The 18382-nt window shown below is 41.3% G+C and overlaps 1 protein-coding gene and 1 long non-coding RNA gene across 4 annotated transcripts in view; both read right to left on the bottom strand.

Moving 5' to 3' along the window:
• The window catches only part of LOC138906515 (uncharacterized), a 150936-nt gene that overhangs the window by 57622 nt on the left and 74932 nt on the right, over positions 1–18382 (bottom strand). The gene's annotated exons all lie outside the window — the stretch shown is intronic.
• LOC104092449 (G-type lectin S-receptor-like serine/threonine-protein kinase At1g11300) lies at positions 12569–15916 on the bottom strand. The gene is made up of 7 exons (XM_070195474.1): positions 14425–15916; positions 14222–14329; positions 13939–14135; positions 13656–13866; positions 13327–13570; positions 13093–13243; positions 12569–12988 (listed from the first exon to the last, which is right to left on the bottom strand). Exons 1-7 carry the CDS (start codon positions 15704–15706, stop codon positions 12689–12691), a joined length of 2493 nt encoding a protein of 830 aa, XP_070051575.1. The 5' UTR covers positions 15707–15916; the 3' UTR covers positions 12569–12688.

Raw genomic sequence — 18382 nt, 5'->3', positions numbered from 1 at the left:
TTGTACTTATCTTCGGGAGGCTATGGAACAGTTAGGAAAACTACATTTCTTTGATTCTTTGTCGTGCAAAAATTGTTGACTTCAAAATTCTAAACGTCTGTATTCTATTCTCTCACAGATGGTGAGGACACATACATGCGGATCTGATGACCAGGCACCCGCGCCCTCTACTAGAGCCACGAGAGGCCAGGGCCGGGGTAGAGGCCGAGGAGGTTCACGTGGTGCAGCCAGAGCATCCGCACGAGCTTCTACAGAGGAGCCCCCAGTAGCTCCAGCTAGAGGGCAGGCACCTAATGAACCTATTGCTGCACCAGTCCTCAATGAGGCTCTAGCCCTGTTTCTGAGCATGTTCACCCCCTTACTCAGGCTGGATTAATTCCACTTGCTCCTGCCACATCTTAGACTGGGGGAGAAGCATAGACTCCCGCCAGTTCGGGTCTGGTGAGGTTTCAGAATTAATTGAGACACCTAGTCTCAAGGATGAAAACTTAAGTTGAAAAGGTTGATCGAATGTGGACTTATGTGTAGACGACTCCGGAATGGAGTTTTGGTAGTTTCTGTTAGCTCTGTTGGGTGCTTTTGGACTTAAGAGCATATCCGGATTGTGATTTGGAGGTCTATAGTTGAATTAGGCTTGAAATAGCAAAAGTTAGAAATTTAGAAGTTTGATCGGGAGTGGGCTTTATGGTTACCGGGCTCGGATGGGAATTCTGGGGGTTGGAGTAGGTCTGTGGTGTCATTTATGACTCGTGTGCAAAATATGGGGTCAATCGGACATGATTTGATAGGCTTCGGCATCGTTTGTAGAAGTTGGAATTTCCTTCGTTTCAATAGGCTTGAATTGGGGTGCGATTCATGTTTTGATGTTGTTTAAGGTGATTTGAGGGATCGACAAAGTTCATATTGTGTTTTAGGACGTGTTGGTATGTTTGGTTGAGGTCCCGAGGGGTCTCGGGTGGATTTCGGATGGTTAACGGATCAAAAGTGAGATTTAGTGCATTGCTAAAGTTGGGAGTTTTCTGGTGTGATCGCACTTGCGAGGAATTGGCCACAGGTGCGATGCCGTAGATGCGGCTGGATTTGCGCAGGTGCGGAGCTGGGCTGGCCTGGCCTGGGGCAAGACGCAGGTGCGAGGGGGTAACTGCATTTGCGAGCCCGCAGGTCCGAGCAAGGCTCTGCAGATGCGGAGTTGAGGGGCGAGGTCTATTTCTGCAGAAGCGGATAGTGGGCCGCAGAAGGGCCTCAGCAGGTGTAGAACTTAGAGCGCAGATGCGGGCCCTAGGGATTTACGTGATTTTCGCAGAAGCGGATGATTTTACCACAAAAGCGGTTTTGCAGGTGCGGTTATTTTGCAGCAGGTGCGAAGCTTGGGCGGTGTTTTATAAATGAGGGTTCCGAGATTTTTCACCATTTTAAACATTTCAAGCTCTGGATTTGACGATTCTTGAGAAGAATTTTGGCAGATTCCTTGAGGTAAGTCACGTGTGGTCTAATTTATTCAATAATTATGTATCCCCATTGATTTTCGCACCTAGTTTATGTGTATTTAAGGTGGAATTTAGGAGTTTGAGGCTAGGGATTTGGAGATTTTGAGTTGGGGAATTGAGTGACGATTTGGTTCGAGATTTTGGTAAATTTGGTATGGTTGGGCTCGTGGTTGAATGGGCTTTCGGGTTTTGTGACTTTTATCGCATTTCATAACGTGTTCCTGAGGACTAGCTTTTGAGTCGACTTTTGACTTTTGATTAAGAGTTTAGTATTTTCTTATGGAATTGATTCCTTTACCCCGTGTTGATTGTATCACATTGTTTGTTGCTAGATTCGAGACATTCAGAGGCCGTTTTGCAAGGCAAAGGTTGGTTGGAGTCGAGATTTGCTCGGATTTAGGTAAGTAACATTTCTAAATTTGGTTATGAGGATATGAAACCCCGGATTATGTGTCATGTGTTTGGTTTTGGAGGTGACGCACATGCTAGGTGACGGGCGTGTGGGTGTGCACCGTAGGAATTGTGACTTTGTCCATTCCATGAAACTGTATAGTTGAATAATCTGTTGTTATTCGTATATTCGTCTTGCGATATAGAAATTGAGCTGCAAATCATGTTTAGCCCATGTGTTGGTACTGTGGGGACCCTCGAAGGTCGTGTTACATGTTGAATTATCTGTTAAATTGCTGTTTTGCACTCATTCACAGTTTTACTTGCATATCATATCTTAGTCTCTATTGTTCTTTGTTGATACATCATATCATTTCTGTTTGGGCTGATTTTCATAATTACTGAGAGCCCGAGAGACTGGAGAGGTTGATGACTGAGTGAGGTCGAGGGCCTGATTGTGAGGATACTTATGGGATCGGGCTGCACGCCGCAACATGTTTCATTGATTTTCGCCATGATTGGCTTGTTATAGAGCTTGGGCTGAAGGAGTCCCTCTAGAGTCTGTACATACCCCCAGTGAGCGCAGGTACCTACTAAGTACGAGTGTCGAGTGCCAAGTGCTGAGTGCCGAGTACTGAGTGCGAGTGCCGAGCGACTGAGATGATGAGTGACTGTGAGGTTGGAGTGTACGGGAGGACTGAGTGGCTTTTTCTCTGAGATTATGCATTTGATTCTATTGCTGTTGTACTTCAGCTGACATATATCACTGTCATAAAATTTCTGAAAGATATTATATCCTGTTGCAATTGAACTTGACATAAATTAACTGTTTTGGCCTTAATTGTCGAACTTGAAAGCATGTTTATCTTCCCATGTTGTAATTTCTATAATTGAACTATATCCATGAAGCTCGTCACTATTTTAAGTCCACTATTTAGTCTTGTTACTTATTGAGTTGGTTGTACTCACGCTACACCCTACATTTCGTGTGCAGATTCAGGTGCTTCTGGTCATGGTGGGTGTTGATTTCCTTGCACAGCTTGATCGTTGGAGATTCCAAGGTAGCTGCCCGGCGTTCGCAGACCTTGTCTGTCCTTCCCTATCTTTCTGCTTTATGTATTTAGTTATAGTCTTTCACAAACATTTCTTCTAAACTTGTGTTGTATAGACGCTCATGTACTTTGTGACACCCCAATTTTTGGGAACTTCTGCGTTGAGTTTTGGATTTCTACCCTGTTTATGATAATTTTTATTAATTAAACTGCTTTAATTCATTTTATGTTAAAAGTGTTGGAAATATTTTTAAATGTCGCCCTCCTGCATCAATACACACCACAAGCCAACGGGTGAAGCGTCGCAACACACAGTATACATCCCTGATCCGGAAGGCAACACTAACACCAGTGCTGAAGTCAATGCGGTCTTGAGCTTTTGGAAGCTCGCCTCGTAATCATCTGACCATCAGAACGAAGCACCCTTCTGGGTCAATCTAGTCAAAGGTGTTGCAATAGATGAAAATCCCTCCACAAACCGGTGATAATAACATGCTAACCCCAAGAAGCTTCTGATCTCGGTCGCTGTGGTAGGACGAGGCCAACTCTGAATTGCCTCGATCTTTTTAGGATCTACCTTAATACCCTCACCTGATACAACATGCTTCAAGAATGCTACAGAATCTAACTAGAACTCACACTTGGAGAACTTAGCATATAACTTCTGTTCCCACAAAGTCTGAAGCACCACTCTCAAATGCTGCTCTTGCTCCTGCATGCTACGCGAGTAAATCAATATGTCATCAATGAAGACAATGACAAACGAGTTAATATATGGCCTGAATACCTGGTTCATCAAATCCATAAATGCCGCCGGGGCATTGGTAAACTGAAGAATATCACTAGAAACTCATTGTGGCCATATCTAGTCCGGAAAGCCGTCTTCAGACCATCTGAATCACAAATCTTTAGCTAATGATACCTCGATCTCAAGTCGATCTTAGAGAACACTCTGGCACTGCCTACTACCACGTTAGGCACCATCACGACATGCTAGGTTTTGGGTCATGACAAGTTGGTATCAGAGCCTAGGTTACATAGGTCTCACAAGTCATGAACATGTGTAGTAGAGTCTTGCGGATCGGTACAGAGACGTCTGTGCTTATCTTCGAGAGGCTGCCGAACCCTTCGGAAACTTTACATTATTGTATTCTTGTCATGCGAATTTGTTGATTCCGGTCACTAAATTTTAATTTTTTCCATTCTCTCACAAATGGTGAGGACACATGCTACCAGGCAGGACGGATAACCACCAGTACCACCAACTAGGTCCACGAGAGGTCGAGGTCGCGATAGGGGCCGCGGTAGGGGCAAAGGTGTAGCTCGTACGACAACTAGAGCAACACCTGCAGATCCATCAGCTGCTTCAGCTCAGGAGCAGGTTCTGGATGTGGTTGAGCTAGTGGGGACAACTCAATCACCAACTGTGCCCATTGTGATTCCAGGCCTTCAGGAGGCTTTGGCCCAGATATTGACTATTTGCACTAGCCTTGATCAGCTGGTTCTAGCTCAGGCCGCACCAGCCACTTCTTAGGATGGGGTTGGTACTCATACCCCCACCGCCCGTACTCCAGAGCAGGTGATGCAGGGACTTCAGATGCCGGGGGTACTACTATCCCAGTCGGTTGCAGTTGCTCGGGCATAGGTGGGTTCCGTTATGACTGATGATGAGCAGTAGAGACTTGAGAGGTTTGGAAGGCTCCAACCTCCATCATTCAGTGGGGCTGAGTATGAGGATGCCCAGGACCTTTTGGACAGGTGCCAACGGATTCTTCCCAAGAAAGGTATTCTAGAGACCAGTAGGGTCAGATTCACTACTTTTCAGTTTACTTGGGCTGCCTTCAGATGGTGGGAGGCCTATGAGAGGCACAGGCAAGTCGGTGCAACACCACTTACATGACATGAGTTATTCGTTCTCCTCTTGGAGAAGTTCGTGCCACAGTCTCGCAGGGAGGAGCTGTGAAAGCAGTTTGAGCAGCTTTATTAGGATGGCATGTCTGTGACCCAGTATGATATGAGGTTTTCGGAGTAGGCTCGTCACACAGTTTGGTTGGTTCCCACGGATAGAGAGAGAGGATTAGGAGGTTCATTGGTGGCCTTACATATTAGTTACAATTTCTTATGACTTGGGAGAGGGTATCTAGTGCTACTTTCGATGAGGTGGTTGATATTGCTCGGTAGATAGAGATGGTCTGTAGTCAAGAGCGTGAGGATAGGGAGGCTAAGAGGCCTTGAGATTTGGGTGGTTTTAGTGGTGTTTCTTCTGGATGGCAGTCCTACCATAGTAGGGGTGATCTTTATATGCCTGCTTAGATGGCTTGTGCAGCTCACCGTGGTGCATCATCCAACCATTGTTCATACAGTGCTTGTCAGAGTCAGTCATATCTCAATGCCCTTCTAGCTCAGAGTTTGTCCCATGCTCCATCAAATCAGGATTCGTCTATGCCAGGACATTCTAGCAGTTATTCGGGTACTAGGGTCCCGATTCTGTCCCCACCACCACCACTTCCGGGGAGTTGCTTCGAGTGCGGGGAGTTTGGGCATATGTGGAGACAGTGTCCTCATTGCTCGGGAGGTCCAGTGCAGCAGATTCGGGCTGCAAATTTCGCACTAGTTACTTCACCACCCGCCCAACCAGCTCGGGGTGGGGATCAGTCACCTAGGGGTCACCCAAGAGGGGAAGTCGATCAGGTGACGGTTAGGCCCAATTCTATGCTATTCCTGCCAGACCAGATATTGTTGGTTCAGATGCAATGATCACAGGTATTATCTTAGTATGCCACAGGGACGTTTCTGTATTATTTGACCCTGGTTCCACTTATTCATATGTATCATCATATTTTTCTCATTATCTGGATATGCCCCCTGAGTCCTTAGCTTTATCAGTTCATGTATCTACGCAGTGGGCGATACTATTATTGTGGACCGCGTATATAGATCGTGTGTAGTGACAATTGGGGGGGATTGGAGACTAGAGTTGATCTCTTATTGCTTAGTATGGTTGATTTCGATGTGATCTTGGGTATGTATTGGTTGTCACCATGTTATGCTGTTCTGGGTTGTCACGCTAAGACTGTGACATTGGCGATGCTGGGGTTGCCAAGGATTAAGTGGAGAGGTTCTCTAGATTATGTTTCCAGCAGAGTGGTTTCATATTTGAAGGCCTAGCAGATGGTTGGGAAGGTTTTTTTTAATCTTATTTGACCTTTTTTAGGGGTGTTAGTTCTGATACTCTTTCTATTGATTCTGTTCCGGTGGTGCGAGATTTTCAGGATGTGTTTCCTGCAGACTTGTCGGGCATGCCGCTTGACATGAATATTGACTTTGGTATTGACTTGGTGCCGGGCACTCAACCCAAATATATTCCACCGTATCGTATGGCACCAGCTGAGTTATAGGAATTGAAAGAGCAACTTTAGGAACTTCTTGATAAAGGGCTTATTAGACCAAGTGTGTCGCCTTGGGGTGCACCAGTTATGTTTTTGAAGAAGAAGGATGGTACTATGCGGATATGCATAGTCTATAGGTATTTGAACAAAGTTACAATTAAGAATAAGTATCCTTTTCCGTGCATTGATGATCTATTTGACCAGCTTCAGGGAGCGAGGATGTTCTCTAAGATTGACTTGAGGTATGGGTATCACTAGTTGAAGATTCGAGACTTGAATATTCTAAAGACAACACTTAGAACCCGTTATAGTCATTATGAGTTCCTTGTGATGTCTTTTGAGCTGACCAACGCCCCAGCAACATTCATGCATCTGATGAACAATGTATTTCAGCCTTATCTCGACTCATTTGTTATAGTGTTCATTGATAATATCCTAGTGTACTCTAGTAGCCAGGTGGAGCATGCCCAATATTTGAGAGCGGTGTTGCAGCGATTGAGGGAGGAGAAACTTTATGACAAGTTCTCCAAGTGTGAGGTTTGGCTTAGTTCGGTGGCGTTCTTAGGGCACATGATGTCCAATGAGGGGATTCAAGCGGATCCGAAGAAGATTGAGGCGGTTCAGAGTTGGCCCAGACCATCCTTAGATACGTAGATTCCGATCTTTCTCAGCTTGGCTGGTTATTATCGTCACTTCGTGGAGGGTTTCTCGTCTATTGCATCGCCCTTGATCAAATTGACCCACAAGGGTGCTACTTTCAGGTGGTCAGATAAGTGTGCGGAGAGTTTTTAGAAGCTCAAGACTGCCTTGACCACGGCTCCAGTTCTAGCTTTTCCTTCAGCTTCAGGCTCTTATACAGTGTATTGTGATGCTTCTCAGATGAAACCCCATGAGAATAAACTATGTTCATGACTTGGAGTTGGCTACCATCGTTCATGCATTGAAGATTTGGAGGCACTATATCTATGGTGTGTCTTGTGAGGTATTTACAGATCATCGAAGTCTCCAGCACTTGTTCAAACAGAAGGATCTAAACTTGAGGCATCGGAGATGGTTAAAGATGCTAAAGGATTATGACATCACCAATCTGTATCATCCCGGGAAGGCCAATGTGGTGGACGATGCCTTGAGTAGAAAGGCGGTGAGTAAGGGTAGCCTTGTATTTATTCCTATTGGTGAGAGACCTCTTGCAGTTGATGTTCAGGCCTTGGCTAACCAGTTCATGAGATTAGATATTTCAGAGCCTAGTCGGGTTCTAGTTTGTGTGGTTTCTCGGTCTTCCTTATATGATTACATCAGAGAGCGCCGATATGATGATCCTTATTTGCTTGTCCTTAAGGACACGGTCCAACACGGTGATGCCAGATATGTTACTATTGGGGATGATGGAGTGTTGAGGGTGTAAGGTCGAATTTGTGTGCCTAATGTAGATGGGCTACGTGAGTTGATTCTTGAGGATTCCCACAGTTCGCAGTATTCCATTCATCCAGGTGCTGAGAAGATATATCAGGACTTGAGACAACATTATTGGTGGAGGAGAATGAAGAAGGATATAGTGGAATTTGTAGCTCGGTGCCTTAACTGTCAGCAGGTGAAGTATGAGCATTAGATACCGGGTGGATTACTTCAGAGGCTAGAGATTCCAGAGTGGAAATGGGAGCATATCACAATGGATTTTGTAGTTGGGCTCCCACAGGCTTCGAGGAAGTTCGATGCTATTTGGGTGATTGTGGATTGGCTAACCAAGTCCGCGCACTTCATTATAGTTGGGACTACTTATTCTTCAGAGCGATTGGCTGAGATTTATATCCGCGAGATTGTTCGCCTTCACGATGTGCAAGTGCCCATCATTTCAGATCGGGGAACGCAGATTAGTGTTTTGGAGAGCCGTGCAGTGAGGGTTGGGCACACAGGTTGAGTTTAGTACAAAATTTCACCCTCAGACGGACGGACAGTCCGAGCGCACTATTCAGATATTGGAGGACATGCTACTTGTTTGTGTCATTGATTTTGGGGGTTCTTGGGATCAGTTTCTACCGCTCGTGGAGTTTTCCTACAACAATAGCTACCAATCGAGCATTCATATGGCTTCGTGTGAGGCTTTATATGGGAGACAGTGTCAATCTCCATTGGGTTAGTTCAATCTTGGGGAGGCTAGGCTATTGGGTATTGAGTTGGTTCAGGATACTTTAGACAAGGTTAAATTGATTCAGGATCGGCTTCACACGGCGCAGTCCAGACAGAAGATTTACGCTGATAGGAAGGTTCGTCACGTTTCTTTCATGGTTGAGGAGAAGGTAATGCTCAAGGTGTCACCCATGAAGGGTGTTATGAGGTTTGGGAAGAAGGGCAAGTTGAGCCCTCGGTATATTGGGCCTTTGGAGGTACTTCAGAGGATTAGAGAAGTGGCTTACAAGCTTGCCTTCCCACCTAGTTTGTCGAGTGTGCATCTAGTGTTTCATGTTTCTATGCTCCGGAAGTATGTCGGTGATCCGTCTCATGTTGTGAATTTCGGCACGGTTCAGTTGGATGGTGATTTGACTTATGATGTGGAGTCGATAGCCATTTTGGATCGGTAGGTTCGAAAGTTAAGGTCAAAGGACAAAGCTTCAGTGAAGGTGCAGTGGAGAGGTCAGCCAGTTGAGGAGGCTACTTGGGAGACCAAGCGGAAGAAGCAGAGCAGTTATCCACGCCTATTTGAGACTCCAGGTATGTTTCTAGACCGGTTCGAGGACGAACGTTTGTTTAAGAGGGGGATGATATAATGACCTGGCTGGTCATTTTGAGAGTTATAGACATGTTCTCCCATTCACTGCTCATTTTGTACTTTATAACTTCTATGTGACTTACCAGGGTAGTTGGTTCGCGTCCGGTGATTTTTCGGAATGAATTGAGATACCTAGTCTCAAGGATGAAAACTTAAGTTGAAAAGGTTTACCGGATGTGCACTTATGTGTAGACGACTTCGGAATGGAGTTTTGGTGGTTCCGTTAGCTCCGTTGGGTGATTTTGGACTTAGAAGCGTGTCCGGATTGTGATTTGGAGGTCTATAATTGAATTAGGCTTGAAATAGCGAAAGTTGGAAATTTAGAAGTTTGACCGAGAGTGGGCCTTGTGGTTACAAGGCTCCTATTAGAATTCTGAGAGTTGGAGTAGGTCCGTGATGTCATTTGTAACTTGTGTGCAAAATTTGGGGTCAATCGGACATGAATTGATAGGTTTCGATGTCATTTGTAGAAGTTGGAATTTTTGTAGTTTCAATAGGCTTAGATTGGGGTGCGATTCATGTTTTTGATGTTGTTTGAGGTGATTTGAGGGTTCAACTAAGTTCGTATCGTGTTTTAGGACTTGTTGATATGTTTGGTTGAGGTCCCTCGGGGCCTCGGGTAGATTTCGGATGGTTAACGGATCAAAAATGAGACTTAGTGCATTGCTGAAGCTGGGAGTTTTCTAGTGTGATCGCACCTGCGAGGAATTGGCTGCAGGTGCGATGCCGCAAATGCGACTGGATTTGCACAGGTGCGGAGCTGGGCTAGGCTGGGACAGGATGCACGTGCGAGAGAGTAATCGCATCTGCGAGCCCGTATGTGCGAGCAAGGCTCCGCAGATGCGGAGTTGAGGGGCGAGGTCTGTTTCCGCAGAAGGTGATAGTGGGCCACAGAAGCGCCTCCGCAGGTGCAGAACTTGGAGCGCAGATGCAGGCCCTGGGGATTTAAGTAATTTCCGTAGGAACGGATGATTTTACCTCAAAAGTGGTTCCGCAGGTGCAATTATTTGGCCGCAGGTGCAAAAAGCCTGGGCAGTGTTTTATAAACAAGGGTTCCAAGAGTTTTCACCATTTTAAACATTTCAAGCTCGGGATTTGGCAATTCTTGAGAGGATTGTTAGGGTATTCCTTGAGGTAAGTCACTTGTGGTCTAATTTATTCAATAATTATGTTTCCCCAATTGAATTTCCCACCTAGTTTGTATGTATTTATGGTGAAATTTGGGAGTTCGAGGCTAGGGATTTGGAGAGTTTGATTTGGGGAATTGAGTGACGATTTGGTATCGGATTTTGGTAAATTTGGTATGGTTGGGCTCGTGGTTGAATGTACTTTCGGGTTTTATGACTTTTATCACGTTTTGAGACATGGGCCCGGGGGTCAGCTTTAGAGTCAACTTTCGACTTTTGATTAAAATAAAGGGCAGCCCAGTGCATTAAGCTCCCGCTATGCGCGGGGTCCGGGGAAGGGCCTGTAATACCCCGAAAAATTTTGAAGTACTTAAGCGCTATTAAGAAAGTTGATGTGCGCTAATTATATTATTTTGTGTGCAGAAGTTAATTTTATCATAAAAACTCATATTTAATACTACTCCCTATAATTAAACACCAAACTAAATCCCAATATTATAATGGAAGAGTTAAACAATATAAAACTTTAAATTCTTCCAGAATACTCACGTTTCTAGTTTGGTAGTTTTTTGTTACAACTCTTTGATGCCAAATAGAGTACTTTTTATTCAAGAAAAACAGCTGGTGCATCTTGTTCCTCTTCATGCCTCGCGTCTTCGTCTCTTCTGGCTCACAGTTTGGTTTTGACTCCAAGTTGCTGCTAAATTTTCTCGCTTTCAATTTGCTTACCAATTAGAATTGTAAACGTTTTCCGGATTTTCTTTTATGTACTCCATTTGTTGGTAGGAAAGTCTTTCCTCTCCAAACCCTTATTAATTCTCACGCCACACCATTCTGTTGGGCTTTGGCCTCACAAGTTGCTTTATTTCTTCTTCTTTTTTTTAATTGTTAGCTAAATGATCAATTTGTCCTCTTTTAAATTATGGGGTATTACAGATGGAAGGATGACAGCAATAACCCTTACTATTTTCACCATACTTACCTTAGGTTTGTCCACCTTTATGCCACTAAAAGTTAAAAAAAAATGATGTAATAGGAGTGACAATTTCCATCAGTTATGCTAGTGCGAACTTCCAACAACTATAAGCAGTAGCATTACATCTGTGTGAAATATCTTTACCTCAACATGTTGGTGAGTAAGCATTTTCCTAGGTCTTTGTAGCTTCTTGATGTTTATTAGCAGTAGCATTACATCATGGCTAACAGATCCTAACTAATAAACCCTATCAACCACATAAGCTGAAAATTTATTTTCACCAATTCAGTGCTAATTCTGTTTGTTGCATTGGCATTTATTCAACGACTTTCTCTGCTTCTTGTAGTTTCCCAGATTGGTCAAGAAAATCCACTAGTGAAGCATAATTTTGATCTCCTGGTTTCCTAATGTGCTTTTTACAGCAGTTAACCCGGAGTTAGACGGAAGTGGGGCGTCTTTTTTAGTTGAACTTTTTATTCGGGTCGAGTTAGTATTTGGGATGGGTTAGTCCGAAAAACAGGTAGATATGTGTGAGTCTTTCTAATAGATTAGATATTTTAATTTCGATCAATAAGAAGTTTTCACGTGGAATTTAAATAATTATTATTTTTAATTCAGCATTGACCTAACGGTCAAAGGGCATAAGTGAACTAAAAAGGTGTATGGTATTTTTAGCCCAAAAGGTGGGTAAAGGATATTTTCAAACTTTTCCAATAGCTTTGGGGCATTTTAAACCCTTTTCTGAATTATCCAATATGGCTAAGTTGGTTAAAATAATGAAAGCAGATTTATAATGGACTCTCGAATTGTCAAAATCAAAACCTTAATGAGGAGATTAAAATGCAGAGGTTTCAGATCCTGACCAGCCACGCTATATATATTTCAGTTGGATGCGTATATGAGAAGCTGAACTATACGAACAAATGCCTTTTTTTCCGAGAACAAAGGTCAGTATTTTTCTCTTAACTGTTTCCGAATAGTAGTAAAGATTGATAATAATGTTTTAAGTGTTAGACTGGAACAATTGATATTAAAATTAAACGTTAAGATAGCTGTAATGGAAGTCATTTTCCCCATGAAAGAAAGGTAACTCCAAATTTAGTAGTAGATGAACTTCTCTAATTTCGGGAAACACATCTTTTTAGGCTACTGCTTAACAACTTTGAGTTTGAAGTCTTTGCTATCTTCTTGCTTGGATATGGATTCTACTATCAAACAATATAGCATTGCTTTCTCTCTGTGTGTTTGTGGAGGGTGCAGAACTAAAACAATTTATTAATCTGATGTTATTAGTGCTGAACTCATGATTAAACACCTACTACATAAGTGACTTGCACAGTTTACTCTTTTCTCTTGAATTCTTAATGTACTGAGATAATATTGAGTGGAATCATTACCAAATGAATCAGAGGCAGTAATAATTACAGGAAAGAATCAGATACATCCCTAATTACAGGGGGAGGAATAAAATACATGCCCAAATTAAAATGCTAAAATGTCTTATCGTCCTTCCATAATCGTAATGCTAACTGTGTTCACAGAGCCTTGAGTTTTAGAAGATTCCTTCTCGGAACAGCTCGGTCTTGTTGTAAATGCAGGTTGTTTAGGACTTGGCAAATCAGAAATTTCACTAGTGAGCATAGATAGAACCGCCGAAACATTTGGTCTATCTTCTGCATATTCTTGAACACATAATAGCCCAACATGTGCACATCTCAGAATTTCCCTTTCAAACTGCATATCTATTATCTTGGGATCAACCAATTCGACAATGTTGTTTTCGTTCCAACACTTCCATGCCTGAAGAGCAAGCGCATTTGACAACACAATGGAAACTTGAATTATGAAAAGTTGTCATTTTATAAAAAGTAGTAGGAGCTTAATTAATTTTCATATGAACTTACATATGCTAGAAGGCTTAATGCACTGTCATCTTGGTGAAAGCTAGTGTTCCTCCTTCCACTAATAATTTCTAGTAACAAAACTCCGAAACTGTAAACATCTGATTTTTCTGAGAATCTTCCTTCCATTGCATATTCAGGTGCCATGTAACCACTGCATCATGTTATATTTTGAATGTTTACTTTGTGTATTCTTTGCAATCATGAAAAGATAAAGACAAAGGTACACGAACTTACTAGGTACCAACAACTCTCTCTGTGTTGGCCTGATCTTGGCTACCTGGAAAAATCCTTGCCATGCCAAAATCTGAAATTTTCGGGTTCAGTTGTTCATCCAACAAAATGTTGCTTGCTTTCAAATCCCTGTGAATAATCCTTAGCCTTGAATCTCTGTGAAGGTAAAGAAGACCTCGACCAATTCCCTCAATGATGATCACACGTTTACTCCAATCTAGGAACTCTTTCTCTTCACGGTTTGAACCTGTAAGTTTGAGAATATTTCAAACAATATCCTTTTTAGCTAGACACCGTGGTATATAAAAGAAAAGTAATGGTAATCAACTAACCGAAGAGATATGCATCTAAGCTTCTTTTTGGCATGTATTCATAAACCAGCATCTTCTCTCCTCTTTCTGTGCAGCAGCCAAGGAGCCTAACAAGATTACGATGTTGAAGTTTGGAAATCACCACAACCTCATTCATAAACTCCTCTAGCCCCTGACCAGAAGACTGTGAAAGCCTTTTCACAGCAATTTCTTGTCCCTCTGGCAATTTCCCCTGTAGTTATATCATTCTGTCAATGCCTATTCCGAAAAAGATAATAAATGACTCAATGACGGAGAACATTACCTTGTAAACTGGACCAAAACCTCCCTGCCCAAGCTTGCTAGACAAGTTAAAATTGTAAGTTGCACTTGCTAAGATGTCAAAGTTGTATACGAATAGCTCTTCAAATTTTGCTTGGTTGATGTCATCTGTAACCATGCTTTCCTTGTAGAAGTTTGGCATTGATTCTCTTAATAAGAGCTCACTCTTTTTCTTCCTTCCTGATTCAAAAGCACATTAGAGATAAACTGATAGTGAATGATTAAAGCTACTGTAGATTTGCTAATGTTACAGATTAGATTGTTACCTCTGTGCTTAGCCAAATATTTACATGAAAAGTATCCAAAAATGGCAAGAACTATTGAGCCTACTGGTACTATGATCCCAATGGCTACTTTAATATCTCTCTTTTGATCTGCATTCCAAAAACAGTTTCCGTTATAAATATGTTTTTGGCAATTGCAGAGTTTTATACTAGCATATATTATAGTTCTGAAAAGGAGGTATTACCAAGCTCAGTGTATGCAAGGCGAAGGAATAAATCTGCCCCGCCTGTGGAGAATTTCTGGACATCAAGTAAGATTCCTTCCCAATGCATGCATCCTATGCCTATGTAGTATGAATAAGCTATGCAGGAAAAATTCCTCAAGCAACCCTTATGACAATCTTCATCGGCAAAAGGCACCCAAATAGCCAAATCTGGCACTTTCATTGACTGTAGCTTCAGAAACCAATCTTGCTTACCCTGCTCAAGGTTAGAGTTGTTTCTTTCATTCTCTAATGCAGTCTTTCTGATGCATCCGTTGGTCCAGTTTCCTTTCCTCCATTCCTCTTCACTTTTCGGCTTAAATCCCTCTAAACAAGAGCAGATTGGTGAGCTTCTAGGATCACAGCTTCCAAAAGGCCCACATTTTCCATAAAATTCACACTCATTTGCAGGACTTGCCCATGTTACTGTCCAGTCATTCTTCCTAGCATATAGTAGTTCTTTTTCCTGCAAAACTCCTGTTGAGTTCAAGACTAAGTAGAGTATCTCATCACCATGACCTGTATATGAATAGGAGAAGTAGGCACTACCCATGTTGTCATTTACTAGATCAAATCCGTTGAGATAGAAAGAAGTCATATCTGGCATTCCAATGAAAATTTGTTTATTCCATGGACCGCTACGCCAATGAGGTAAGCCATTCTTCCATATGAAAATTTGGGGAATGGTTTCAGGTTGAATTCCAGCTGAGAAACTCCCATCAGAAGGATCTAAGGAACTTCTCCATGATTTCAGCAGATTCGTCGTGTTAGTACTCTTATCACTGCCAAGTTTCATGTACTGCAAGAATGAATCTGAAAGATCACTAAAACTTTCCCATAGAGTTCTCCCACTGGAGCTGTCTTTCAAAACTAAGTTTCCAGTATCTGAGAGCTGGGCAGTAGTATTTCTCACAGCTGTTGAAATATTGGATGACCATATACTCTTCTTCTGTGCATTCAAGATTACAAGATTTCCACCTTCTGATATAGTTATTCTTCCACTAGAATCTTGTAAAGGACTGTCTCTGTTGGCTACCCATACAACACTTGGTGTTTGGGTATTAAACATAATACCAACATAACGATTCGTCGAATTCTCTGGACTAAAAAATCCCAATATGAATCTGTTATTATTGGAAACTAAAGTTTCTGAACCACCCAGAGATTGATTGATACTAATGGTGTCTGATAAAGCATTTGCTATATGAAAAAACAGAACAAGAACAGCGCGCCAAAGAAAAATCTTCTTACAACGTAGCTTCATTGCTTATCAAGCTTTTCTTCTGCCAATAAGCACGAAAACTGGGGTTGTCATCTGAAATTGATTTTCCTATAGTTGCAGTATTTCATGATATTTTCACTTCTTTTTCTATTTCAGTTGCTCAACAGTATCCTTTTATTCTTAATTTGTCAACAACAAATGTCTGAATCAAATGCCTTGATTGACCCGTCATATTGGATTTCCTACAGTTGGTGATTACTAAAATGTTTGATCATTAACTTAGGATGGCTAAGGAAACCACATCAACGTAAGGAAGTTTCCATGCTAATTAGAAATGTCAACAGTTGATATTTCCTTGTCAATCTTAAGCCGGACATGACCAAAAAGTAACGCTGTGAATTTGGGGTCAGCGCTTTATTTGAACGTGGTAGTTCAAATGTCAAATTAAATAATAGGCCAAATACATTAAACTTGTCTCAACTTTTCATTTAAACATTGATATGATAACGAGTGTACGAGTCATATTATAAGTAGGGTGGGGTCTAAGGTGAGCCCTAAGTCTAAGTGAAATTGAAAATTTCATGATAGACTAAAGTTTCAAATGGGTACGCACAAGACCAAACTTTGGACGCACATATCTACATATATATAAGGGGGTATGTGATATATGACCTATAAAATTAAATCCCTTCGAGTCTAGTTTCTAACTCTTCAAACCGTTCGTCATTTGGACTCTCCTACAAGAAGTTATGACCAAATTACTAAAGGTTGGCATAATGCAATTCTGCGGCCAATTTTGCGACCGCAGAAGTGGTTATGCGACCGCAAAATGGTCGCAGACATGTCCAGTGAAGCCTATTTCTGGGCATCAATTTTACAGTGCATTGTGCGACCCGCATATTAATTTTACTGTCCATTATGCGACCGCGAACCTGAGTTCGGAGGGTTAATTTTCCTATTTTCATAACCCGACCTCATTTTGATAAATAGCCTTTGGGGCTTATTTTGGGGTATTTTTCTAAGGGTTTAGAGAGAGGTAAGAGAATTTTAGAGAGAGAAGGAGGGAACCTAACATTCTAATCATCCAATCTTGCACCAATCTTTAAGAATTAAAGAAGCCAATCACAAGATCTTCATCTAAGAGGTAAGATTCAAACCCATAGTCTTCAATTTTGAGTTTGGGGTAAATGATTGGTGATTAGGAGTATGATTCTTAGGTGTAAGCGTATTATGTATATATTCTTGTACCAATAAGGTTTGTGTGAATATTCTTGAGCTCAAATAAGTAAAGATTGGGTTGAGGAGTGAAGGAAATCTTGTAAAAGAACCTTGTAGTTAAATTTGCACACCTAGTGTTTGATAAAATGCTCAAATGAGCTGAAACCATGAATACCTTCCTAATTTGTGTTCAATTTTGTTATGTCTCAAAATAGATTGGGATTGCTAGAATTTTCAGAATGTTGTAGTAATTTAAGGAAAGCTCAAAGCCAGGTATGTTGGCTAAACTTCTTTCCTAGAATTGAATTCCATGATGTTCTTGTAAGTCCCGAGTTATTCTTTATAAATCAACTATTCCGAATAAACTTTGTGTTGAAAGGTATATGTTCAAAATGTATTCCGGATGCTCTTATCATATGATGTTATCCTTCGGGAATGTGTTCAAAGTATGAGTTGGGTATAAAAATATTATGACTCCAAGTAGTGTTTCAAGTGAAGGCTATTATGTCAAATTGTGTAAGAAGTCTCAATGTGCTTAAGACTCTTAATTGTTCATAGGTGTACTAAAAGTCGTGATTAGAGATTCTTTGTTGTCGATAATCTATAAAGATACTTGAAAGTGAAAGTAGTGAGTTGGGGATATAAAGTATGAACATCGTGCCAAGAATGAAAGTTATACTTGTGGCCAATAGCGCCAACAAAATGAAATGATGTGTGAAGTATTATGAAATGAGCCTTGATTCAACTATTCCAAATTGAATCTGAAAATAGAATTATCCAAAAACTTATGTACTCAAGTCATGTCCAAATGTGGTTGTTCGAACTAATGCTATGCTTGGTAGGTATTTCCAATATGTTTTGAGCTCTTACATAATCATGAGTTGAAATGGTGTGTTGCCCTTTTGGGGAGAAGTATTTCAAGAATAAATGATGTGTTACTCATTTATGATTTTAACTTGTGCTTCGATTGCCAATCATTTTACTCCATTTCTTGAAAAAAAATCCATTATGTTTAAAGTCTTCATTGCCAATGAACCTAAAATTGTGATCTATGGAATATTGTATATGTTGATATTTATGATGATGATCCATGAAAGGAAAGATATGAATTGGTGGAATATGAAATACGGTCATTGTGCCATGAAAAAAGAATCATATGTATGGCCAAGAGAGCTAATGAAATAATAATGTTGTAAGTGGTTGAAAGTACGGATTAAGTGATATATGGTGTGAAAGGCTATGAGATGTACGTATATGTACTTTTGTTTCCAATGTGTTATAAATCCCTATGTTCTTGCGAGTAAAGACTATGATGTTCCTAAATGTTCTAAATGCTCTTAATGTTCTATGATCACCCATAGCAAGTACAAGTAAGCGATAGTATGAACATGAAATGTGGTCGTTGCCTAAATGAGAATTATGAAATGTTGTATGTCTCAATAGTTTCAACTATATTTCTATGCTTCTGAAATAATGTATGTAAATGACTTCGATTGTTAA

This window comes from Nicotiana tomentosiformis, chromosome 2 (assembly GCF_000390325.3).
Source record: "Nicotiana tomentosiformis chromosome 2, ASM39032v3, whole genome shotgun sequence".
NCBI lineage: Eukaryota > Viridiplantae > Streptophyta > Magnoliopsida > Solanales > Solanaceae > Nicotiana > Nicotiana tomentosiformis.
This window is presented reverse-complemented; position numbering and strand designations above follow the sequence as displayed.